The sequence below is a fragment of the Meles meles genome, chromosome 11 (assembly GCF_922984935.1).
Source record: "Meles meles chromosome 11, mMelMel3.1 paternal haplotype, whole genome shotgun sequence".
NCBI lineage: Eukaryota > Metazoa > Chordata > Mammalia > Carnivora > Mustelidae > Meles > Meles meles.
In genome coordinates this window covers 77,115,174-77,140,455 of record NC_060076.1, presented here as the reverse complement: position 1 = coordinate 77,140,455, position 25,282 = coordinate 77,115,174, and the positions used below count along the sequence as shown (strand labels likewise).

The window sequence follows — 25,282 nt, the reverse complement described above, 5'->3', positions numbered from 1 at the left end:
TCTATGGCTTTAAAACCAGATGCTACTGACCAGTAATGAAATCTTAAAAAAAAAAGAAAAAATTAGGTCATCAAAAATCCCATCTCTCAACTGCTATGAAGATTATAATTTATGTCAAACACTTCCCTACCACCTGGCAAATAGCACAAACTTTTTAAAAAAATGTTAATTATCATATTGATGACATATTTTGTCCTTATTGTAAGTGCTAGAAACACCTAGTTACCAAAAGGCATTCCAAACCTAATCTCACTAGGATTTCAGTTTTTACTTAGTGAACTTCAATTTCATGGAAAAACTACATGGCAGAAACCCACATTCAAGGTGCAAAGACCACAAAGTGATAAAAAATAAACAAGATTAAATACATCTAGGGATAATGACAATCCTAGTATTTTTATGGGTGAAACTACCTGGCACGGCTCTTGGCATATACAGGCAATCAATGTTTGGCTGAATCTGAATTTATTGAATGTGAATTTATAATCCATATCAAGGCATGGTGTATACCAACATTTGGCTTACCAGGATTTCAAGAACCCCATGATTCCAGGCTCACTTGGGGACAGGAGTGTGACTCCTAATTTCAGTTTAGGAAGAAATCACTCTCCCGCTCATATCTTCCATTTGTGAGACAGTTGCCACTCAGTCCTGCTTCCCATACCTGTTTCTGATCCCCAAGGCTCAGAGAAGCAGGCATGACTACTGTCTCATTCCCATTTTATGAGTAGGGAAGCAATTGTCTTGGCAACTCCCCAAGATTCCAAACACCCTGAGCAGAGGAGTAGGACTAGCTCTAGAATGCCTCTTCCAGGACCACACTAGCAAACAGAAGTGGTTTCACCAGACTCAAGATAATTGATGAACTGTAAGGTGTAGACCTTCAAAAATCTCACTAGAGAAAGAGTATCAGAAGCTTGGGAAACAAGAAAGCACAGAAGGAAAAAAATGTACCAACAGAAAACGGGACTACTTCTTTAACCCAGAATCCTTTCAAATGTGCCCCCCTCTTCTTGATGGACATACAGCTTTACAGCAAGCAAGAGACCCTACTTCCCAGTCTCCCACGTGACTAAGTCCCAGTCAGCAGAAATAAAGACCAGATTCTTAAGTCACCTGCTGACAAGGACATCCATTTCCTTGGATTTTCCCCACTGATGTCTGGAAGTGGGGGCAAGGGAAGCCAAAGATGGAAACACAGAGCTACACCGCTGGCCTGGGTCTCTAGCGGAGATACAAATCCCTGTGGTCTCTAAGCCACTTTACTGGTAGGTCTCTGTTGTAGCAATGTAATTTCTCTCCTCCTTGTACAGAAAATAAGGGAGGCAGGCAGGAAAAGAGAGAGAACAGAAAAGATAAATATTATATTAATAAGCCATCAGAATCTGTAGTAGAGAAATGTACTTCATTATACAAAGAAGGGATGAGAGAGAAATCAGCCTTAGTAATTAGGGCTTTGCCATTCACTTAATGAGAAGAGAAAATACTTAACAACTCTCTGCATAAACAAATACTATTTTGGCAAAAAGCAAACAAAATAATGTTAAATGTATAAAAACGTGGAGGTCTGGATAACAAATGAAAAATATTAAGACAAACTGCCAACAACTTGCTGGATCCTAAGAAAACAAGAACATTAAAAATTCCTTAGGTGCTATTTTTAAATAGCCAGGAAGCCTGGTTTAAAAATATTAACCATTCTTTTCTAAAATATAACAGTTAATAATAGGTATACGAAGAAATGAGCCATATAGTCTTTTCAGGAGGAAACAGCATGGTCAACTTATTAAAAGCTCAGGGTTATGGGTTTCATCTAATCAAATTAATACAAGCTTGTCCACCAAGAGGAAGATCGGACTAATGAGAGATTGCAATGGCTAGAAGCTGCAGGGAACACCTTAATGAGAAGAATGGGGCTCAGTGCTGGGCGTGACTGGCTCAGGTCAACTCTTATAATAGATTAAGTAAGTATTAATGAGACATAACCAGTTGGCATCTCACTTTTCTTTTACGGGTTAATGAATTCCACAGCTTTGTGGACATCATCAATCTTAACACTGAACACAAGTCACCCACATGTCTTGAGAAGTGACGCTTGCCAAGGGAGACAATAAAGATTTGAAGATGCCAGACTCTCCCGGAGAAGAGAATATTCTGTCTCCCAGTGAAACACTAAGAAAAGGCAGAGCTTTAATTTGTGACCTCCAATCACAGGAGGATCTTTTAAAAAACACGAATCTTGATGAAGTTATTTTAGCTTCCCAAATGAAAGTGTCATTAGTAAATCTTCAAGTACTGACTATTCCTAGTCTTGAGTTCCCACTAACTTAGAGGTGTTGATTGTGCGAGTCCACAACCAAATCTATTTGCAAATTCAGAAGTGCCTGCTTCAACTTACTCTGCAAATGTGTGGACTCTGCTTACAACACCCACATGAATGATCCCAAAGCTTTGATAAAAAAAACAAAGAAGGAAAAGGAAAACCACTTATTGGTACTAAAGCTTTACTGTAATAAACCAAATATATTTACAATTTATACAAATGTTTAACCTTCAACAAAAATACAAAAAAACATTTCACAAGATGCAAAACCAGGAAACACGTTCATTGGAGACAGCACTGCTCTATGAAGCACAGAACGTGAGGGAACCGCAAGGAACGGGAAGGTAATCTCGTCAGATCACACAGACAGACAGGAACAGGCTCTGCCTACACCCTTTGGCCCCTCTGTCCACTCTGCCTCAGTGCTCCGTTTGGTCTAGGTAGATGGGTGACCTTCAGCTGACAGACTCGTCGCCTTCTCTCTGTAGACTCAAAGTAGTTTCGTGTCAAGGTTTGGAAACAGGTTTTCGTGGTTTTCTTTTTTCCTTTTAAAGTTACAACTTTTCTATTTCTACAAATTCTCAAAACATTTTGGCCCGATTCAACTATAAACGTTAAACCACATCATGTTTTCAGTAGATGACTTCATAGACTGTAGCCTTCTTGTCCCCTGAGCCAGTGACTATGTACTTATCATCCACAGAGATGTCACAGCTAAGCACGGACGAGGACTCTTTGGACTGGAACAGAAAACAATGGGCGCAGTTTTAATGGGAACAGAGATCCTCAGGGCCCCTGCTCCTCCCCGAGGTGCCTTCACTTCTGGAGTCCTGGAGAATGCCCCGATCAAACGGTCCTTCTGGGCAAGGAGCGCTCACTTACTTACCTGGAATATACTAGCTCCATAGGGGGTCCGCCAAGCATTGAGGAGGTTGTCTTTGCCAGTACTCACAAACCATTTACCTAGAGTTCGCAAAGGAATATGGAGGTAAACAAGATTAAAATCCCTTCTTAGCAACCTGGACTTCATCAAACTCAGAGCATTTCTAATTGTGAACTATCATGTCTAAGCGCTTGGCTAGGATGGGAGTAGAGAGAGCAGGTTTTAAATCCAGGCTCCACTGTGAACCAGCTGTGGTCTTGGGTTTGCCCCATTGTGGCAGGGACCGTATTGTTAGCCCCACAAGCCACCGGATACACTTCAGACAGGATCACATCCAGCACACAGTGGGTCCTCAAATAGTGAATCGATAAAGCTGCTGTCCTTGTAGTCTGTTTCCTCACAATGAAATGGGACTAGGAAGGATTAAACGACAAACTTAAGGAAAATGCCAGACATGATATATGGCACACAGAATGTGCTCAGTGACTAACGGCTATTCATCCCTCCATCCATCTCGAGGATAAATATTTGACTCCACATGAACTTCTCTCTTCATCTTCACCGTAGAGTAGAACATTGTGGGGCAAGCTGAGTATGCCCTTCTCTGATTCTAGTTCCCTATCCTGCTCGGTCCATAAGGACTTCCAACATGGCTGCCCCAGGCTTCTAAAAACCTTGCCCCCTACAGAGTGGTAACTAATTGCCCTCCACCTCTGTGCTTAAAAAAAAAATAAATCTATGTCAAAATCTTGTATTAGGCAACTGCATCCCCTGCTGACTTTTCTCACATTAGGAAAACAGGCTGAAACGGACATCACGATGCTCTGAGGGACATATTAAGACAGTAGAATTATTGCATCCAGCTGCTCAGAGAACATTTTTTCCAGACATGATCTCTACTGTATTTTTTTTTTAAGAAGTATTTTCCATTGAGGCCATTGGCGTCCTCCAGTTTTCTTTCAGCTCAACTCACCACAATAAGCAAATTTTAGGGATAGCACACAGCTCTCATGGAGATGCAGCTGGTACTTGTCAGGCTTATTCACGTGAAGAACTTCCACATTGCTACTCTCCATGCCCACGGCCAGCCACTCCCCAGTTGGGCAGTATCCAAGGGAGAAGATCTGTAGGAAGCAGAACAGGCCTGCTGGTGATTTTGCCCAATAAACCGAGAAGTGAAATGGCAACAAGAAACGGGTAAAACAGCAAGAAGAGGGGGATGTGATCCGCAAACTCTGGATTGCAGTACTGTCCACAGGACAAGAGACCCAACACAGACCAGCCAAGTGTTAAACACCTTTATGAAAACAAACAGAAAGCTTGGAATATATACATCACATGTGATGAAATTATTCTCTTAATACTTTTTTAAGTTTATGTATTTAAGTCATCTCTACCCCCAATGTGGGCTCAAACTCATGACCCTGAGATCAAGACCCACATGCTCTACCAACTGAGCCAGCCAGGTGCCCCAAGAAATTATTCTTAATAATAATGACATCTGTGTGTATATGTGTGTTTTAAAGTGGTCCTTGTCTTCTGCAGATACTAACTGAAATGCTTGTGATGAGATGACATATGTCTGGGGTTTACTTTAAAACAATTCAGTGTTTGGGGGCAGGAATGATATGGGAGACAGGTCATGGATTCACAACTGTAAAGCTGGGTGATGGGCAAGTGGGCTTTATTGGACACTTCTCTGTACTTTGATATATGCAATGACAGTCTCTGCACTCGTGTACACTTGAAATTTTCCATATGAATTTTTTTTAAAGGCAGACTGTAAACCGTACCCTAACTCATACTGGGAAAAGGGCTGGAATGAGTAAGACTCTAAGAAACTCCACAAAAGATTAACAGGGACATGAAATGTAGTAATATGCATAGCTGTACACAAGTAATGATCAAAAGAACAATTCCACCCACAGAAGATACTTAAAATGGCACTGTCTTTCCCCAAACAAGTCGAGATTCAGACGCTCGCCATCTAACTCACCCCCACAACCCACGAAGTTGCCATTTCATATCATTTCAAACCTCCATCAACCTAGACAGCCACGAGTCCCTTTTCCCAGGGATGCATAATAAAATGGGCATCCACAGAGATAGCACTGCATTTTTTTAAGCTCCCCGATGCAAGGGAAATGAATTAACTTTCAGAGCTGTTGTGATTTTTCTCGACTCATGATAACCCTGCCTATTTTTCAAGCTGTCTTTTTATATTTGAATCAAATAATCCTCTCACCCCCACATTGGACGGTGGGAATATGTTCCAACAGGTAAAACCATAGGTTCTTCACCGTACGAGTTCCTTCAATGAACTCGTACATAAATAAAAGTAACAGGTCTTAACCGATTGGGTTTTAGAAACCACTCTAAGCATTTCAGGGATGTTGTCTGTCTGTGGAGGTTGTTTTTGATTGTTTTAAATCGGCATCTCAAAGTCAAGACTGGTGCCTTGTTCTTACTATGGTGGGGTGTGAAGGGAGGGAGAAGGACGCCACCGGCAGACCAGCTCAGAGATTCCCAGGGTGGGGGTGGGGTGGGGGAGCTCGTCACCTGTGAGGTGAAGTCGTGCTGCTGCAGCTGCCGCCCCTCGCGCAGGTCCCAGGACCTGACCGTGTTGTCCAGGCCACCAGTCCAGAGCTTGGTGCCGTCGTTAGAAATGTCAATACAGCTGGCTCCGTCTGTGTGGCCCTGGAATTGCCTGATAAAACAAACCAGATTGAATAATGATTTCCTGCCAGAGCTCAAGGTAAACACTGTTGTGTTGTTAGTTTTGGACTCAGGGTGTGTGTGTGTCATCTCTTCAGTGTCTGCTGATGTGCAAGATCACACTAACCTTCCCCTGAGGAGGAAACAGCACCTGCAGATTTTCCTTTTCTTTTTTCACGGTCCAAGTGCTAAAGATGTGGAATGCCATTTTAGGTCATCACACGGGAGAACTTAAATACGCTCTTATAGCTCTTCTTACAAATCGTCTGGAAGGGAAAATTCCTCCCAGGTCTGGAAAAGTGTTTGAGTGTTATAGGGAAAAAAAAAAAAACAACAACAACAAAAAAAAAGACAAACACACAGAATCCCAAGTATATTCTATAAAGAAAGATGTAGGCCTACATCGCAACATTAGGAGCTCTGGGTCCAGAAGCACTTACTTTTCCATGAGTGAATCCATAGGGCAATGCCCTACATGGCAACAAAGCATGAGCTCACATATTTACTCAACCTTGCTTTCTGGATTAGAAACAGCCCTGCATTAGGAAATCTGGACTCCTGGAGACAAAGGGTCATGCTGGCCTCCTGTCTCAAGGGCCAGCATGAGACAAAGCTAATTGTTGAGGCTGACCCATGGGCACCTCAGCAGGGACCCTGCCTTGAAGTGGAGCACAAGGTTGCTCTCTTCAAGGGAACTCTGGTGCTTCAGTCAAGCAACACTACCAAAACCAATCAAACAACAGAGATTTGCAGAGCACAGATGCTCTGCCAGGCCAAAGGCGGGTGGTTTGCTGAGGGAGAGGCCAAGGTGAGCCACCGCAGGGTTGGTGATCTGTACATCCAGACCCAGTTTTGAATGCCAAGAGGGAGCCAGCAGGGACATGACCAGAACAGGCCCAAACACTATAGTGAACAAGAAGGGATGCATGAGAATGGCTCGGGAATTTCAACACCCGAAGTTTCTAGGTCTGTCCTTCCTCTAAGTTCTCCTCACTTTATTGTTGCCACAGAACTCTGAACTTTTAAACTGAGCTTCGAATTTGAAGAGCGTGGAAGACAAGACAAAAGCAGCACTTGCCATGAATTCTGAGACAAGATGACAACTATCACTTCAAAACCTGTTCCTCTAAAAGTTATTCTGAATGTCCATCTTACTTAGCCCTCTCCCCCTCACGCACCTGACTGTTCCCACCCCATCCCATGCACGCATACCCCAACCAGCCCCACTTTCCCCCAAGACTCCCCACAGGTCACACAGGACTACTGAAGTCCCAGACCCATCTTTTGAAAGTTCTGCTATTCCTTTTCTCAAACTTTTACTCCTTGACTAAAAATGGTTTTCTCTACAGACTTGAGCCGCCTGGTGGGTGCTCCTCTAACCTCCGCCCACAAATCTCGGTGTTACTCTCAGGCTCCCAGAAGGAAGGTGCTGACCTTGCTGGGTCTCCGTCGATACTGAGATATTCAGCAAACTCTACAACACCCTCTCACACAGGGCAGCTGTTAGCCACACGTGGCCAACCCAAAGTGAGCAAGAAATTCGTAAAGCACTACCCCATTATATCCAGCAGGTGTTTACTCCCGGGGGCTGAAAGAGAGCAGGAATTCAGAGCACAGACATGAGAACAGCATGCCTGCACCGCATCTTGTCTCCCCTGCACCCGACTGTGTGAGCCTTTCTCTGCCTCAGGTTCCTTACCTATAAAATTGGGATAATAGCAGTGCAGATGTTATAAGGATTAAATGGATTAATATTTGAAAAGCCCTTAGAATAAAAATTTTGAAAGTGCTATTTATTGAGTAGTTTTTTTGTTTTTTAAAGAAGAAAGAAAAGAAAAAACAAACAGCAAACACTGGCTAGGCTAAAAGTTTGAAGGGACTGTCCATTTATTTCCTTGTGTCCATTCTGCTCATTCTGAGCTGGCTAGAGCATGACAAGAGAAAACAACAACCACAGCATCACCCACACGCAGGGACAGAGCCTGACTTGGTGACACTGACTGGATTCCTACAGAGAAGGTTTGGAGGGAGACTAAGCTGCTATGACTTCGAAAATCCATCCCTTCGCTCTGGCACAGGGACCCAAAGCATCAAAGGAGCCCTGCTAAATCATCCACCAGCCTACCACCACACCATAAACAAAGAGCATTTCTGAGCAAAGAAAACAGGGAACGAAAAGGTAGAACACAAGCCAGGTTTACCTGGGATGTTTAACTAGTGCTTCCCTTTGTAAAGACTTTTCTATAACATCTCTGGTATGGACTCTGACTTCAACAGAGGGAAGGAGCTGGTCAGAGGCAAGGAGAGACACAGAGATGGCAGGACTGTGGCTGTCACCACAGTTAAGAGGACAGACTACAGGAAGACAGGCTCATTCCTGGGCGGAACGACACCTGGACAGCACTAATTTAGTAACTGAGAAGCATGCACACTTTAAAACAATTTCGTGGGTAAAGTTCACAGAATCTCCCTCTTAAAAAAAAAAAATCATTTATTTGACAGAAAGCGTGCACTCACAAGCAGAGGGAGCAGCAGGCAGAGGGAGAGGGAGCAGCAGAGTTCCCACTGAGCAGGGAGCCAGACTCTAGGCCTGATCACAGGACCCTGAGATCATGACCTGAGCTGAAGGCATCTTGAGCCATCCAGGCACTTCTGGAATCTCCTCTTCTCATGTCGCTTTGTTGATTTTCTGTTATCCTTTATCACTCTGCTCCTGTTTCCCCAACAAGGTTCTAGCCAAAGCCAAAAGCACCTAGTATCAAGGACCCTGCGTACCACCACGTAATCCATGGTATGTATGCTGCCCCTTGGCAAAAGTCAGGAATATTTTTTTAATACGTCCAGCATCTATAAGTGGCTAGAGAACGGGAATGTTAGGGAGTTAATAGAAAGTGTGGAGGATACTGAGCATAGCGGCAAGGCTGTAAGCCCCCCACAGGGCAGCGTCAGTTTTGTCTTCACACTCCCAACACCTAGAGCTCTAAGCCCAGCACACAGGAGGCTCTTCACATGGGCTGAGAGCCTACGTGAAGCCCAAAAAAGAAGCAGGAGGCCCTCAGGCCCAGGTACCCAAGGAGGGAACCCCCACCATAGAAAACCAGAGATGCGCACCTCACCAGCGTCTGGTTGTGCAGGTCCCAGACGGCGATGTTACCATCACTGCAGCACGAGAAGCAGACCTTGGAGTCGGGGCTGATGGCCAGGGCATAGCACGCAGGAGCTGAGGACGTCAGCTCTGCCTTGATGCGTGGGGTCGGAGCTGCCAGGTCCCAGATGGACAGAGTACTGGCCTCCCCTCCCACAATGAGGGTGCAACCATCAGGGAGCAATTTGCAGGAACGGATGTAGTTATCCCTGTTCTGTGAAATAAACATAGCTCCATTGCTATGATGCATAATCAAGCAGTAATAATACCATGCTCTCTAGCTGCTATCTTGGTTTTTGACTTGAAAAAGTGGTATTTCACGGACACCAACAGGGCAAGAGTTCTGTAGCAAAAACTGGGATTCAGTTGTAACTTTCCCCTTTGAAACAGTCAACAAAACAAACTTCACGGCTTGCTTATGGGCAAACACTTAGATGGAACTTTTCCTGACATCCAGTTTCCTGCTGAGTAGAAAGAATTGAAATGATCAGCAGATGTGAGCTTTGTGTGCACACACTTCTCTGTGAAGAAACCACTTTTCAAAACTAGCTTATAAATCTCTGACCTCATCACCCTCCCCTATTTACTATTTGGAAAATGCAGACCTGCTGCCTACGTTCTGGTTTTCATTACTTTTAAATCTCTACCTAAGGCTTGTGCTGACTCTTTGTTAGTCACAGGGATCCTTCTTAGGACTTTAATGGAGCTGCTTCCTCAAGGGGTAACACGGCTGCTGCCATAATCAAGCTTTTCAGCCCAAAGAAATTGATAAAAGAGGGCATCTCCCTATCAATTTAAAAAGGAAGGTGAGAGGGGCATGTGGGTAGCTCAGTCAGTTAAGTGTCTGACTCTTGATTTTGGCTCAGGTCACCATTTCAGGGTTGTGGGATCATGCCCTGCATCAGGTCCCCGTTGCTGGGCATGGAACCTTCTAAAGATTCGTTCCCTTTCCCTCTGTTCACCCCCACCTCTTAAAAAGAAAGAAAGAAAGAAAGAAAGAAAAATAAAGGTGGGACCTAAAATGACCCTCCCGTCCCTGAAAGAAATAATTGCTATCCTTCAACCCAAATAGAACTGACGTTTTCTCTATGCTTTGACCATGGCCTAGGCCTATTATTCAAAGATGAGAAAAAACTTTAAGCACATAAATTTCAACAAAGGTGATGAGGGTCACAAAATACTTTTTTTTTTTAAATACTCTTACTATTATAGAATGTCGCCCTATGTTGAAACATGTTGAAATTTCATTAATGGAGATCTTTTAAAGTTATTTGACTAAAAAGCAAATCAATAACTACTAGGGAAAAAAAGCTGGTGTATCTCAAAAAACACTGCCGTTCTTTTTGAAACCTCTGGCTCTGGAAATCTTGGCAGTGGCTGGGCAGGCGGTGGGTAAACCGCACCCGCCGCCACAGCAGAGTGTGGGCAGGACCCGTATCGGGGGTGGGGTGGCTCTGATTCTGCTTAAGGCCAGTGGTACATGGGCTGTAAAATCTGGGCTCACAGTTTATAAAGATCGGAACATGTCCCAACATGCTCTGTGATCCTGAAAAATGCAAAGCAGTATTCTCCTACCCTGGGAGCAGGCTGATGGGGTAGAGTGCTCCGGGAAAGCATTCTCACCATTCCTGTTTTGCTGGTGGCCGCCCCATTTTCTGGCACTGTGATCTGTTAACCTTTCCTGAATTAAGGTAATAAAACACAGCCAGCCCTCCTAGGTCTCCCTGAAAACAGAGACCCTGTTCAGAATACTTTTTTATGCCATGTTATCAAATGTTTACTATTCAATATTTATCCGAAGGCTGCAGGGAAATTAAAAGTTGAGTGGATTGCAGGGCTCAGAGTCCAGGCCTCGCTGTGCTTGCATGCATTAAATGGGAAACCCCCTTTTGAATGTACACTCAAACAAGGACAGCTTGTAAACTACTGTAAAATATTTTTTAAAAGAAGTCCCCCAACTCTGGGATTTAACCACCCAAACAGCAACAAATGAAGCCTTCACATTTCAGGGAGAAGGATTGGGGGGCTACACAGCTAACGCAGGAAACAGAAAGGGCTTCCATTTCCTCATAATGGGAATAAAACCCAGGCCCAAACAGCCATTTCCTTATTGAGTCTCCAGGGAGACATTACCCTCGTGCACCAGTTCCTTTTCGCTCACCAGACAGTCGAGCTGAGAGACGGGGCTCTTGTTGCCGGGGTGGCTGATGTCCCAGACCTTGACGCAGCCCTTGCCGCCTGTGTACACGTGTCTCGTAGGGTTGCTGATGGTCACCGCGCACACCACCTCCCCGTGGTTCAGGGTGTTGATCTGGCGTGCGTGCCGGGGGATTCCAGGTCCGATGAGGGCGTCGGGGGGGAAAGGGACAGGTTGCATCTGGCCGTCTGCGGTGACGTGGAAGGAGTACGCACTTTTGGAAAGGGGATGGTTGGAGAGAAAGACGGGAGAGGAGACAGAGAAAACATTTATCATAAAGCAGCTGGCCATTAGCTCAGCAGCATCTATGAGGAGGACAAAGAGGGGAACATTTTCCTGAGGATTTTCTTGGAATCAATAGAAGCTAAAGTATTTACCAAAGGAGCAAATTTAAAATTCGTAACAGAAGTCTAGAGTGTACCAAAGGACAGGTACACTGAACTTTATTTTTTAAATATTTAATTATTTTTCAATTGTGCCTAACCATTCCATAAGGTATTCCTTCCAATCACATATAGAATGCTAACTATGCTTCCAAATGAACATAAAATACCTCCCTCCATGTACCTTGTAAAATTGTATGATTTCCTAGCATAAATTAAATGATTATTTTTTATGCTTCAGACGAAGCCCTTAAGAACTCCTAGTAATTTCACATAGTAAACAGTATATTTCAACACTGACAAACAAAAGCAGTTTTCTAAATGCACCAGTTTCGGGCTTGAATTTATTCTCTTTGGCATAATCAGGAGAAAATAATAAAAGATTCTCCTACATCAAATAGCTTGGCGATAGATTTCAACTTTTCTCCTTGACAATCTCCCTGTCTCCCTTGGCCACAAACCCACTTTATCTAAGGCAGCAAAGCTACTCTTTGCTTCTCTCCCCAGCTTTACCACATTCTCACCACTGAGATGTACACGGCTCAACATACATGCGCTGCGGGGCGGCATTAAGCTCGTAACTTCCCAGAAAGTGGCTCTGGGGGATGTAGAAGCTCTCTGTACTTTTAGCTCAATTTTGCTATGAACCCAGAACTGCTCTAAAAAGTAAAGTTTATTAATTAAAAGAAAAAGAATTTTAAGGGGTGTGCATTGGGGTTTCTGCCTGTCCTCTCTTCTTACTTCTTCCTACTACTGTTAACTGTGAGCAAGGTAATGAGAGTTCCACCAGCCCTTGGGGGGGCCACAGCTGACTCTGAAGTTGGAAATCAATTGCTGAAGGAAGTAGAACCCAAAGATAGGATGCAGAGGCCCTGGTGACAGTATGGGGCTGTGATACCTGCCCTGGGCTGCTGACAGCTGGTATCTTTTACGGGAGAGAGAAATAAACTTTTAATGTTATTTTAAGATCTTGTTTTCCCTGTTCAATACGAACAAACCTAATCCTAGGACATTCTTGGTTCTACCCCGAAATCTTAAAGCATATTTTCAGCTTTATAATCTAATGCTTTAAACTCCAAGCACTAATATATCACACACATTATAAAACATGCACAAAGAAAAGAATCTTTAGAAGGTGAAAGATATAGAAGTGCTAATATCCACCCCCAACATCCAAACTGATGGAATTATGGATTTTGAAGAGCACTGCTTTCGTTTTATTCTTCTCTGAAGCATCACTAGGCATTCTAGTAGTTCAACATGAAGTCTTTTCTATAGGTCTGCATACATAACAAATGAACTATGTAGAGTTTCCTCCTTCCTGTGACCCTCTGGGATAAGTTTGGGCCCTTTCTGGAACTTGTCATTGGCACCTTGCAGTCCCTTTACGGATCTGAAGACTATGGGTATTAACACAGAACTCCAATTTTCAGTTTAATGCTAACTCAAATTTTGTAAAATAACTTAGCATGCACAACATTGAAAACTGACACAAGGTATCAGGTTTCCAACCTGCTTGCACATAAAACCTATGTACTTTCCTAAGCTTGAGAAGAAAATATATGCTACAATGAATACTGTTGTGCTGAAAAGAAATAAAAAAGAAAAAGAAATAAAATAAAACGAAAAAAGAAAATATATGCTATTATTTTTGCTCTATGAAAGGAAAATATCAAATACATAAAGGCTTGAGAAAGAACTTCCCCTTCCCCCAACCAAAAGACACAATCTTAAATATATGTTATTTCATGACAAACTGGTTCCAGCAACTAAATTATGTGGCTAGCTGTACCAAATCCTTAACATTACTCTTAATTCGATAATGGAGCACATAATGGGAACTCTATAGAATGTCCTAGAAAATAAATATGCATATAGAACAACTATAGCTCAAAGCCCTTACAAGAAAACAAGCCACTAAGTCCCCTATTTTTTATGCAACAGTACCCTTTGGTGTCCTTAGTAACATGTCAAGCCCACATGATATTTTAATATGTGCATTGGAGTTAACAGAACCTATGCCATTTATTATGGGATTTTTGGAGCTGGAATCAAATAGCATTGTATGGCCCTTAAAGATGGGACCACCATAAGAACTGGAGTTTAACTCTATTCATGTTCTAGAAGAATTCTTCAGGGTCCAGTAGCAATTATGTGACCCCCTAAGCTGGGTCTGAAAATGACAAAGAACTAGGTAAAGCTGGAGAAATGACCAGAATGTTTTCATGAAACAATCAAATGGAAGGTATTTGGTTAGAACAGTGCTTGACGTGGGGAGAGAACTTGCCTCTTAAAGCTCTCTGTGTGAGAATAATGGCACATGTGAAGGTCCGCTTCTCCATCGGCCATAAATCAAGGTCGGCGCCTCCAGGTAGGCAAACTCCCCGTAAGGCACCCTTTTAGCAATTCTGGAGTTTTAGGGGAAGAAAATTTTACCTTGCATCACTTGGAACCCCTCTTGTTATGGAGTTCAGCGTTCCAGATTAAAACAGATGCACGAAGTGTAGACAGAGAGCTGTACACCCATTTTTGGAAGACACCCGTCTCTCTCCCAGGTGTCTTCTTTAAACACACAGGAGGTCTGTGATCATCATACTGAGGCAATTTAAAATTGATTCACAGAGCATTGAACTGCTGCCAGAAGCTGGGAACATTTCTGGGTCCCCGGGGAAATGCACATGGATGTTAATACATCAGTCACAGGGGGCCTCACAGGAAGCTGGTGCCGCCTGCGGTGCTGGAGAGCCTAATCAAATGAACAAACCAGAACAACACAAAAGGCTGATGGGTCTCAAAGAGGGATCAACTGGAAGGAAAAACCAAGGGAGCCGACGAGAGTCTGGAATTAGTTATTCACCAACAGGAAGTACAAGCGTATCATTGAGCAAAGGCCCCACTGATGGCATATCATGACGACGTTACAGACATCCCAGAAGGAAACGGGAGATCCTCTACTTATTGAAGAGCTAGGAAAAGTAAAATCAACCAGGAAGGGGAATTTATAAACACGGAGTGAGGATTTATAAATATCTCCCAAGCCTAAATTCAGAAAGAGGCCGGCCACTGAAGAATGCATATGGAATGATTGGATTTATAGAATTTCAAACATGGGCAGAATTCATCTGTGATGTTAAGCCAGAGGGGGGTGGTTCCTGTCAGCTACTGGAGAGGACACAAGAGGGGCTTCTACAGTGAAGTCACTTAGCTATACACACAATTCACACACTTTTCCTTATGCCTATCTCAATTTTAAAAGCTGAAATTTGTTCGTTCAAGAAAAAGTCGAGAGGGCTCCTGACTGATGATTAAGTAGACGAGGTCCACTGCCAGGTCACAGCCCAGACTCAGGTGTTAAATGTATGGGAGATGCCCGGCTCACTGGCCTAACTATGGCCATCCTTCCTGGCTTGACTCACTGCAGCCTATTAGCATGTCCATTCCTGATCCACAAGATAGACATATAACCAGTATGAGGGATGCAGGAGTTGCATCCTGGGTGAAAAGAGCTGCAAAAGAGCTGCAAAACCATTAAACACTGAACACCATGCTCCACACCTACAGAGCCTCCAGAGAAGGGGAGCATCGATATCAAACACCCATGACTCAAAAAGAGGAAGGTGAGGGTATGCTGAATCAAGGGCTCTCTTATCAACCAGTGGGCGAGTGTGGGGACCAGGAATGCAGAAAGGGAGGAAGGTGCCAGGGTGTGCATCAGGAAAGCATGTGGCAATGACAAGACAAAGGAAACCCATAGATCCTGAAGGGCGAGAGTAGAGAGCCCTTGGCAAAGAGGAGAAGAGGACATGTAGCTAGGACCATGGCAAACTGTGAGGCAGAAAGGGTGAGTTCCTGGCACCCTCATTAGGGGCAACACTGCTGGGGCCACCCACCTGCACCCAAGAAAGCCTCGGAGAACTCAGCCCCTGACCCAACCCAGCTTTTTGCACGAGTGCCCGCTGATCAGGATCAAATTCCGAAATCTGGTTGGAGAACTGAAAAGAATAAAGCCTGGACAGCGCAGATGTAAAAACTAAATGAAATCAAACCCTTTTGGAGCTGAGGACACTTTCTTTATTGGGCACAGAGCAGAGGTGAAGAAACTCAAAGGAAGGAGTACCTCTCCCTCCCCTGGGAAGCCTCTTGGGGACAGTGGCAAGCTAGAAAACAAGACTACACTTTGGAGAAGCAGGTTGTTTTTCTTCCTAGCAGACTGGTGCTAACAAAACTATGCTGTGCTCTGCGGCCAACGGAAAACAGGTGTTTACAGAGTTGTTGGTTTGCTGGAAATAGACAGGAACAGCAGTGGTGGGATCCAGTAAATGGTGATGAAGAACCATGGCCCCAGAGATCATGGCTGCAGCCAAGACCCCGCCGCCTGTGAACTTGGCACTCTCGATGGGGAAGCTCGTGCTGTCTTAACAAGTATCAAAAATCCAATCATGACAGAAACCCTCACGTGCTCTTCGGGACTCGCCAAGCCCTTCATGATATGGCTAGGCCTCAGTTCATGTGACCGTCCTGTATCCGAAACTCCCTGCCACATGGGATGACGGGCCAGTCCCCTAAAATACCACACGCTGTCACGTCTCCCAAATTGTGCACAAACTGTTCCCTCTGGCCTGGAATAGCACCGCCTCCCTCCTAAGTGCTTGTCACTTGCTCTCCTCCTCAGTCTGCCACAACCTCCCCAGGAGGGACGATTGTTTTCCAGGGTGCTGGCTCTTCCTATAAGTCTTGGCTACAGCTCGTATCACGCTGTGGACGGCTGCACGTGTTTACTCTTCTCATTCGATGTCTTGCCACAGCAGAGTTTTCAGAGAAAGGTGGGCTGACTTCGCCAGGCAGCTGGCACTAGGTACCTGAATCTCAACATCCCAAGTCATCATTGTACCCTACTCACTCAGAAATGGAGGCACAGAAGTTCGCTCTGGCAAGGAGAGAAGCTACAAGAAAGTAGAGGGTCCTCTAACCACCTGGGTTGTGCCAGCCAACTTTCCCCAAGAAATTTCCAGTTGTCCTACCAAATGTCACAAACAGACAGTACCAACATTCCCAAGGGGGGGAACTGGTCCCTTAAGAGCCTATTTGGACCAAAACAAAAGGCAATGAAAGCAACCACAGTGATGGAGTGAAATCCATGGCCATTCCTCAAGTCAGCAGAGCCCAATGGACATGAGACCCCTCCAGAAGCTTCCACAGGTCACAGGCAGAAAAGCGTGATCCTGTGCTAGCAGCTTAAAAGCATACCAAATAGTTTAAAAAACAAAACAAAAGAAAAAAAAGTGAGGAGACACAGATTAGAGTTTCAGCTAGTCACTAATAAGATGTGGGGGCACAGGTAACTTACTTGTGCCTCATTTTCCTATATTTACAACATGCCCTTAGAAAACCTGGCCACTAAACACGACTGCGGAGGTATGGTATAAATGAAGCTGCATGAGAAGGTACTTCCAGAAAAGCACGACACACAACATAGATTCAACCTCTGGTTCTTGTGTCAGGAGGTAGCTCTTTATCCCTTATTATTTGGAGAGAGGCAGCAGCAGCGCAGGGGAGGGTCACTGGCCCACTTGGCTAGTAAGTGGAAGGCCCATGAATCAAGTCAGGGCATCAAGGGCAGGCCTGACACAAAAGTAGAGCTCTTGATCTTCACCCTAGCTTTTCACTGGCACTACACTGGGCATTATCATCTCCTCAAGAGGGAAAACACGTGCCCATCAGGATGAAGACAGGTAGCCTACATAAGAGAAATCTTCTTGTCAATGTCATCAGGGCACTTCATTATAGAGTCCTGGCCCCAGAGGCTTTGAGGTCTGGGGCATCGGGGTCATCCTAAGGTAGATGAGAAGAATGTAATTTATGATTGTGGAGGATACTCTTTGCTTCAAGAACTAGTATAATGAAGGTGGTGGCTGGGGGACTGGGATGTGAGGTCGTAAGGAAATCAGAGTCATAGTATTCTACGATTTTAGTAAAAGAAAATAGGTCCTTGGGAATACAATTCATCTATTTATGGTAAAATCTCCTTCACTGCCGACATAACTTTACCTTTAACATTTCTTCAGGTCTGCATATCTAACTTATAACATCTATAAAACACAGCGTTTTTCCAGTTTGGTATCCCGGCATTTTTCCAAATATACAGATCAGGGCACATTTCTGACCCTATTTGGAAGATAGCGTATCTACATGAATGTAGGGCTTTAGTAACAATTAAATTATAAGGTGAGAACTTAAAGCATTAAGACGGGAGACTCTGTGTTTTTCTTATTCATGACTTTTAACATATACCTGACTATTCCCATTTTTTGAAAAGGCAAATGCAGAACCTTTTAAAACGGACTTTAAAAGAAAATTACTCCAGAAAATTGTCCAGAGAAAACAGGAGATGTTCTAGTTGATAATCTAGGAGGTCCTCTAGCAAAGTTAGTTATTTATGATTCTGAATTCTAGGGCCTACTTCCTCTACCAACTAAATGTCTGAAAACCTGTGGGGCACCTGGGTGACTCAGTTGGTTGTATCTGCCTCTGGCTCAGGTCATGATCTGGGGTCCCAGGATCGAGTCCCATGTCAGGCTCCCTCTGCCCCTGCTCATGCTCTCTCTCTCATAAATAAAATCTTTTAAAAAATAAAGGCTTGTGCTGGGCAACAACAAGGCCCCCACGCAGGACAAAGATTGAAACCGGAGAGATTCCTGGATAAAAAATTAAACAAAGGGAAGTCTAAAATATAGCCTTTTCAAAGCTCAATTTGAAAATTCTAGCAAAAGAACCAACCAGTACAGGCAAACAAGCATTATGTGAGCAAGAAAGAAGCAAAGCACACTTACATCTGATAAACTGAAAGGGGTTTCTGAGACGGGGAAGAAGGATAGAGAGATGTACAGGGAGGTCAACTCTAGTAGCTAAACATAACTCACATAAAAATAAAGGGCCTTCCATTTCAATATATTCTCAAGAAATCAGCTACATATTCCCAGAAGATCAAAGAGTAGAAAAACAGAAATTAAACCCAAACCCATATGTGATAATGAGACATAAAACAAGCATGTTACTTTTGGCGTTTAATAGACTAAAAACACCCAAATACCATAACCAGTGAAAAGAGGGCTGAATTAAGTTTCAAATCCACTAAATAAGCCAACTGTCGATTCTAGACATGGTCAACAGAGGAACCAGAAGCAAGATCAGGACTGGAAAATGGGATGGGGAGGACTGGAAAATGGGATGGGGAGTGGCGGCAGGGGTTGACCACGGAAATGTCTTCTTGGCTAGAAGCTCGAATGGCCGCTCTTCACTGCTGCAAAACATGTTTTCCTAAGAGGCAATTTTACTCCATATGTACTTAAGATTTTCTTTTCTCTTTAGGATCCAACTCCAAAAAGGCACTTTAAAGATTTATTTAAACAGTAAACGAGTGGGTGTAAGATTTCTCAATTACATGTCTAGCATTAAAACACAGGGTGAAGAAACCTGGAACGAAGCTGGATCTTAAGCCAAACTATTATTAGTCTGAGTTATTACTGACCTCTAGGTGCTACTACTCGAGGCAGGAAGGGCACAGCCTCCAAGCATGGATGGAAAGGAAAGTGGTACTTCGGGGCCAAAACGCCGTCTTGGGTGGGGAAGGGCAGAGTGAGGCACAGCAAAGAGATGTTGACCTAACTAAACTTCAGAATTTCTCTTACCAGGATCTCCACAAGGCTCAGGGGAATACATTTCCTAAAACTATAAGTGAGTTCAAGAGAAGCTGAGCAAACAATACCAATTAAATCTCACCTCGAGAGTTTGAAAACACAGTTGGGGTGACCTCTTATAAATCAGCAGTGCTGAACTCTAAAATGCAAAATGTGAATCTCCTTTGGAAAGGATGAGTCACAGTCTTGCACAATCCCGGACTCATCTCCCACCTCCTCAATGCACCAGATATTTGTTTACTGGGTATTTGTACTCAAGGGGATAGAGGGCCTTCACATGCTTCAGTTCCCATTGGGAAGAAGCAGGTAGAAATCGGACATGTGCACACGATAGTAACTCAAGGCCAAGGCATGCAAAGTGTCACAGGATGTTACAAGGTGCTCCAGGCACCAGCAAGGCCCTGTCACCAGACATGCTTGGGCAGAGGCACGCAGCTGCTTGGTGAGGCGAGCGTGGGAAACTTGAACCACAGATGAGCACTTACACTAGAGGCCCTCCCGAGATCCTTCCAGCCCCACTGGAACTCTCTTGGCTCTACTGCCCGGAAGGAACTCTTCCATGTGCACAGGAATCCCTCAAGCTCCAGTACAGCGACCATGTGGCAGGCTGTCCCCTCTACCAGCAATGGTCCACCGCTTCTGCCCCCTCTGCTCTTGGGGCTTGTTCCTTCTGCGCATGCTTAGCTTTCAGTGTCTCCTTCTCACCCCGAGGAAGCCCTTCCCATCCTAACCGTCGTCACTCCTTACAGATTTACCTGCCACCCACTGCTCTGCCTTCACAGCGCCTCACAAACACATTCCAGCACTTGTAACGTTTCCACACCCGCAGGGCCCCGGAAGGCGGGGAAGATGAACATTCTCTTTCCTGGAGCCTGCTCAGCGTCCAGCACAAAGCCTGACACGTAGTTCTTGCTCAAATGTCCATGAGTAACCAGCTATCGCCCTACCCAAATATTGCTTTGATTGGTATTTGTCAGAGGCTGACATTTGCAAACCTTTACCACACCTCACTGACCCTTACCCTGGCCATGTCGGTTTGTCACCATTCTCTTAAGTGTCTCAGACCAAAGCTATTCAAAGTGTGGTCTGCAAACATTTGCTACCATCTGCACGGAGATCAGCTCACTCAGGGACAGAAGTGTTGAAAACGGTTACACAGCAACTCGATAGAGCCAACTCATGACAGCTGACTCTTGTAATCAAAAACTGGGACCAGGCACCTGGGTGGCTCAGTTGGGTGAGCGTCTGCCTCGGCTCAAGTCATGATCCCAGGGTCCTGGGATCAAGCCCCACATCAGGCTCCCTGCTCAGTGGGGAGCCTGCTTTCCCTTTGCCCGCCTCCGACCGAGCTCATGCTCTTTCTCCATCTTTCTCTGTCTTTCTCTGCATGCGCTCTCACTCTCTCTCAAATAAGTAAAATCTAAAAAACAAAACAACCCCCCCAAAACAAACAAACAAAACCATCACACACACACACACACACACACACATAAAACACACACAAGAAACCAAACCTCGGACTCATACTGTATATCTTTCTTCTCCTATTCATCTGCATTTGTCTGTTACAAGAATACCAATCTTGGTCACATTGGGGAAAAACTGGTCATCATAGATGCTCTGAGAAGCAATGCCTCAGGGAGTATTACTTTCCTCCACAATGAGGACAGGAAGCCCTCTCATACTAATTAATGGATTAAAACAAAGGAAGTAAGATGTATAGCCCAGATCCCAGAGATCACGGTGAACTCTATTTTCCCCTTCTCATATTAACTTGATCTTCCTCACATTACATGGCTCCCCTCAAACTTAAAAGAGAATCCTAAAAAATATATTTTCACTGTTTTGGAGAGTAGTGACCACTCTGATCCAAAAACTCACCCTCCTATGTGACTCTCACAACTTTGCTGCTGCGCCCACTGTCATTGTCCCTAAGCATGTCATGTCCTAGCTTAACACAGCTGTGAACACAAAGAAATCCAAGGTGCTCACAAGCCAAGCTCATGACTATTTTGGCTCTAATAAGCATGACACCAGTCCTATCATTCAGAAAAGGTTTCAACTTTGTGTCTAATTGCATTATTCATACACACACACACACATACACACACACACACACACACACACAACTATTAAGGAGCTAGTTACTGGTCCTCTGCACCTTCAAGACCATAACAATAGCTCATAGCTCTCCCAACCCCACCCCATCTGCCTCACACCTCACATTCAGGATAGGGTCCTGGCAGCCAGACATACCCCCACATCTCCAACTCTTGAAATTAGATTTCCCTAATGGTCAGCTGAACTTGGCATTATTTGCTTATTACATCCCTGAAGATTCATCAGTTTCTATTAATTATTGCCTCCTATCACATTACTCATTTGCCCTTTATCCACTCACCAGTCTGTAGGACAACACAACAGCTAGACTGCCAGAGACCACAGATAAGAAACACCCACTATGTGCCCGGAGGCATCCAAAGCTGGATGCAGAAGGGCAGACCCAGGAAAATATGAGGTTATTCAATCAGAAGATATCCACCAGGTAAGAAAGCATTTGCAACACTGTCCCATTCCCAATCCTGCTCTTCCTTGGGCCTAGATGTCACTGTAGATTCTTAACATCTCTACGAGTTCTTAGCACAGAAAAAGTTTCATTTCTTCATGAATCAAATTACCATGAAATAGATATTATCATGCATGTAAAGTAGAGCCTGCTTCCAAAAAGCAGGTAATGGAGTAAGGAATTCCACTTTTCCTCACGCTGCTGGTCTATTTGAAGAAAGACTCCAATCCAAATCACACAAAGATGACCAGGTAGTTGAATGGACCACTCAAAATATTCTAACATGCAACACGCAGTGGACGCAGAAGTAAAAGCTGAGAGCAACCACACAGAGAGTATAAGAAAAATAAACTGAAGGCCTATGACACGTACCCTTATTTGGAAAAATCAAAATTGTAAAAGGCCCTATGCAAGAGGAGAGTATGTGCTGGGAAGTAAGCCAGACATCCCCCCCCGCCCATATTTCAATTTTGCTTTGTACGAAAATTAAGGACTTTAGGAATTCTTCAAAATCTCATTTCTAATTACTAACATATGGAAAGCAAGTGATTTTAAGTGACCCCGGAAGAATAACCAATGGGGTTTTTCAAATTCTGAATGCTCTTTTGCCCCTTTAATCTATCTTTCATGCTTTCCCACAAAGCCACGCTGAGTTTTGTAATCTTGGATCTCTTAGAGTAAAGCACACACCAGACTTTATTGCGGACAGGGGGAGGGTGTGCAGGGAGGTTCCAACCTCCAATGCTGGCATCCAACAAATGCTACAAATACCTTTCGTACAACTCAAGTTCCCACCTAAACAAGGAAAAGGTAGCACGAGACAGGTCGACATGTTTCAAATTTCAGAGATTTCAAGAGTTCGTGAGAGCTTAACCATTGCCCACAGCACAGTGCTGTTGAAAACCTCCATCAGCTACCCTCTGACCAAAGGCACAGCAGAGTAGACTTCTGAAGAAGGGTCAAGCGAGGAGGGCCAACCTCCCCCTGTTCTTGCCTCCCTCCTGGCCCCCGTAAACAACAGCTTCTCTCCAGAAATAACTAAATACATGAGATCACCCATAGTGAGAAGACAGAGGCATGACACCTACAAGGTGCCTATTTATAGAAAGTGTTAACACTCCTCAGGAAAAGACACTAGAAATCTCCTTGGAAACGTCCAAGCCTGTGCTCCCTTTGGAATTCTAGTCTAATAGCCATGACGAAGTAATTGCCTTTAAAACAAAACTGAGGAGTTAGAGGTACTTACGGTTTCCCCCCAGGGATTCCTGCCAGGTTTGGAGGGATGGTAGGTACTCGCATGTGAGGGGGAGGATCAAACCCAACCTGGAAACAAAAATAAGACATCGAAGACTCAGTTTATGCAGAGTACGCACTTGGTGAACATATATAAAGACTTTTCACTAGAAACTCCCACATCTCCAAAGCAACATAAACAGGAATGGTAACACATGCTAACATTTTTCCCCAAAAAAAAAAAAAAAATTACAACTCAAGGAGTACTATAACCACCTATAAATACAACAGGCCACGCTCCTTTTTGGGGAGGTCAGTGGGAGTGTGGTCTATTTGGACACTGAGAACCAGCTTCCCATAGTAATTACTTCCTGTGGACTCAGGATGTACTGCCTTGCCCAAGCAAGTACAGAGAACAGGATTTCTAGACCTGTCTGAGTCAGGATTTCTAGACCTTGGCACTATCAAGGTTTTGAGCCAGGCAGTTGTTTGTGGCTGTCTTGGGATAGTTAGCAACACCCCTGGCTTCTACACTCTAAGTACCAATAGCACCCCACTTCTGATAATCGAAAGTGTCTCCATATATTACCAAATGTCCCGGGGGGGGACAAAATCGTCCCCAATTTCATATCACGGGTCTAAGTTACTGCTTAAACATACATGGATTCCCTATTCTGTGTACCCTAATGAAGGTATCTTGTCCCTCAGCTGCCCACTTTGTTTCAAACTATCTTGCCCCCCAATGTACAGCCTTTCTTACTAGTGCAACATAAGGGAAAAAACCCTACAAACTTCACTGTCAGCCCAAACTACTGGAGGTCATGCCATCCGAAGAGGGGAGAGGAGAAAAAAACCGAACATGATCTCTTCTAAAGAGCCAAGAGAAATCTATAGGGATTTATATTTGCTACAGGATATCATCTGTTTCCTTTCCCTGATGCAATCGAGGGTTACAGTCAGTTTTGCTCTTTGCATACAGTTTTGTATCTTTCCAGTGAAAAATGAGGCTATTTACAATGGTAGGCAAGAAGATGGGCAAGCTGCCCCAGGGTTCAGTCACCTCTGTATCCTCGCTGTTGCCCTGAAATCACTGCTTACACCTGAGTCACACTGTTGGTTTAAAGAATAATAGAGGCATGGAAAGAAAACATTACAGCTTCTCAAATATTTTTTCCTAAGAATTAAAGAGGGGGGGATAAAAAACCCTCAAGAAAATGAATGAAAAGGCTTCTGTGAGCTACCTGAGTCATTCCATCGCCTTCCAAAAAAAAAAAAGTCTATTTGGGGGGAGAAAACCAGATGTCCCCTAAACTGCCAAAGTAGCTCCTAAACACTGCCTTGTTTCATCCACGAAAACAGTAAACCAAGAAGCGCTGCGCCCTAACTTAATGCAGAAGCATGCTGATGGCAGCGGGCAGAGCGCGGGGACACTAGGGCTCTGTTTCGCAGCCGTGGTTGGGGGTCCCGGCCCTGGTCCGCCCGCCAGCCTGCCCAGGGCACCTACCATTGGGGAGCGCCCATAGGCCACCACGGCGGCAGCGGCGGCGGCTGCACTCATCTGTGGGGACATGTTGTGCAGGCTGGCGTAGGCGGCGCCAGGGCTGGTCAGCTCTCCGTTCATGCCGGCGTGGGGCACCATCCCGAACGGGGCGGGGTACGGCCCGGGCACCGCCAGCGGCGTCCTCAGGCCGGCCGCTGAAAGTAAGCACAAGCCGTGTGACATCCTGTGGTCCAACCTGATCATTAGTTCCAGAGTCACTCTAGCACCATTCAGGAGGGGCAAGGACAAGAAGGGCTTCCGTAAGGCAAAGAGGGGAGGGGGCAATCGGTGTGTGTGTGTGTGTACATACGTGTTAGCGCCATTCATGAGGAAGGCTTGCATGAGGCTGTGTGTGGGTGTAGGGGGGAGGCTTGGGGGTGGTTTCATCACCACCAACTCAGCCCAATTCATCTCCAGGGAAAAACAGACCCCAGGGGAGGAACTGCTTCATCCTTGGCTTGGCAGCATTGGGAAACAGGACAATTAAAATTAAAGAGCAGTATTGTACCCAATTCACAGAAGGCAAACAGAGGCACAGCGCACTGTTTACCTGACTTCATCTTAAAAGAAGATTTTGATAAAATCCAGGATTTCTCCTTC

The 25,282-nt window shown here is 44.6% G+C and overlaps 1 protein-coding gene across 2 annotated transcripts in view; it reads right to left on the bottom strand.

Annotated features, from left to right (window-relative positions):
• Positions 1-2,287: 2,287 nt before the first annotated feature.
• Positions 2,288-25,282, bottom strand: part of LOC123952753 (transducin-like enhancer protein 1) — an 86,978-nt gene continuing 63,983 nt past the window's right edge. The window contains exons 13-20 of one of the 2 annotated variants that reach the window (XM_046022190.1): positions 24,647-24,837; positions 23,156-23,232; positions 11,228-11,477; positions 9,033-9,280; positions 5,766-5,913; positions 4,180-4,330; positions 3,210-3,286; positions 2,288-3,063 (exon numbers count right to left, since the gene is read on the bottom strand). In XM_046022190.1, coding sequence (XP_045878146.1) covers positions 2,956-3,063; positions 3,210-3,286; positions 4,180-4,330; positions 5,766-5,913; positions 9,033-9,280; positions 11,228-11,477; positions 23,156-23,232; positions 24,647-24,837 — 1,250 coding nt within the window. In that variant the 3' untranslated portion in view covers positions 2,288-2,955. The remainder of the gene's footprint in view (positions 3,064-3,209; positions 3,287-4,179; positions 4,331-5,765; positions 5,914-9,032; positions 9,281-11,227; positions 11,478-23,155; positions 23,233-24,646; positions 24,838-25,282) is intronic. The other variant, XM_046022189.1, reaches the window with a different exon arrangement.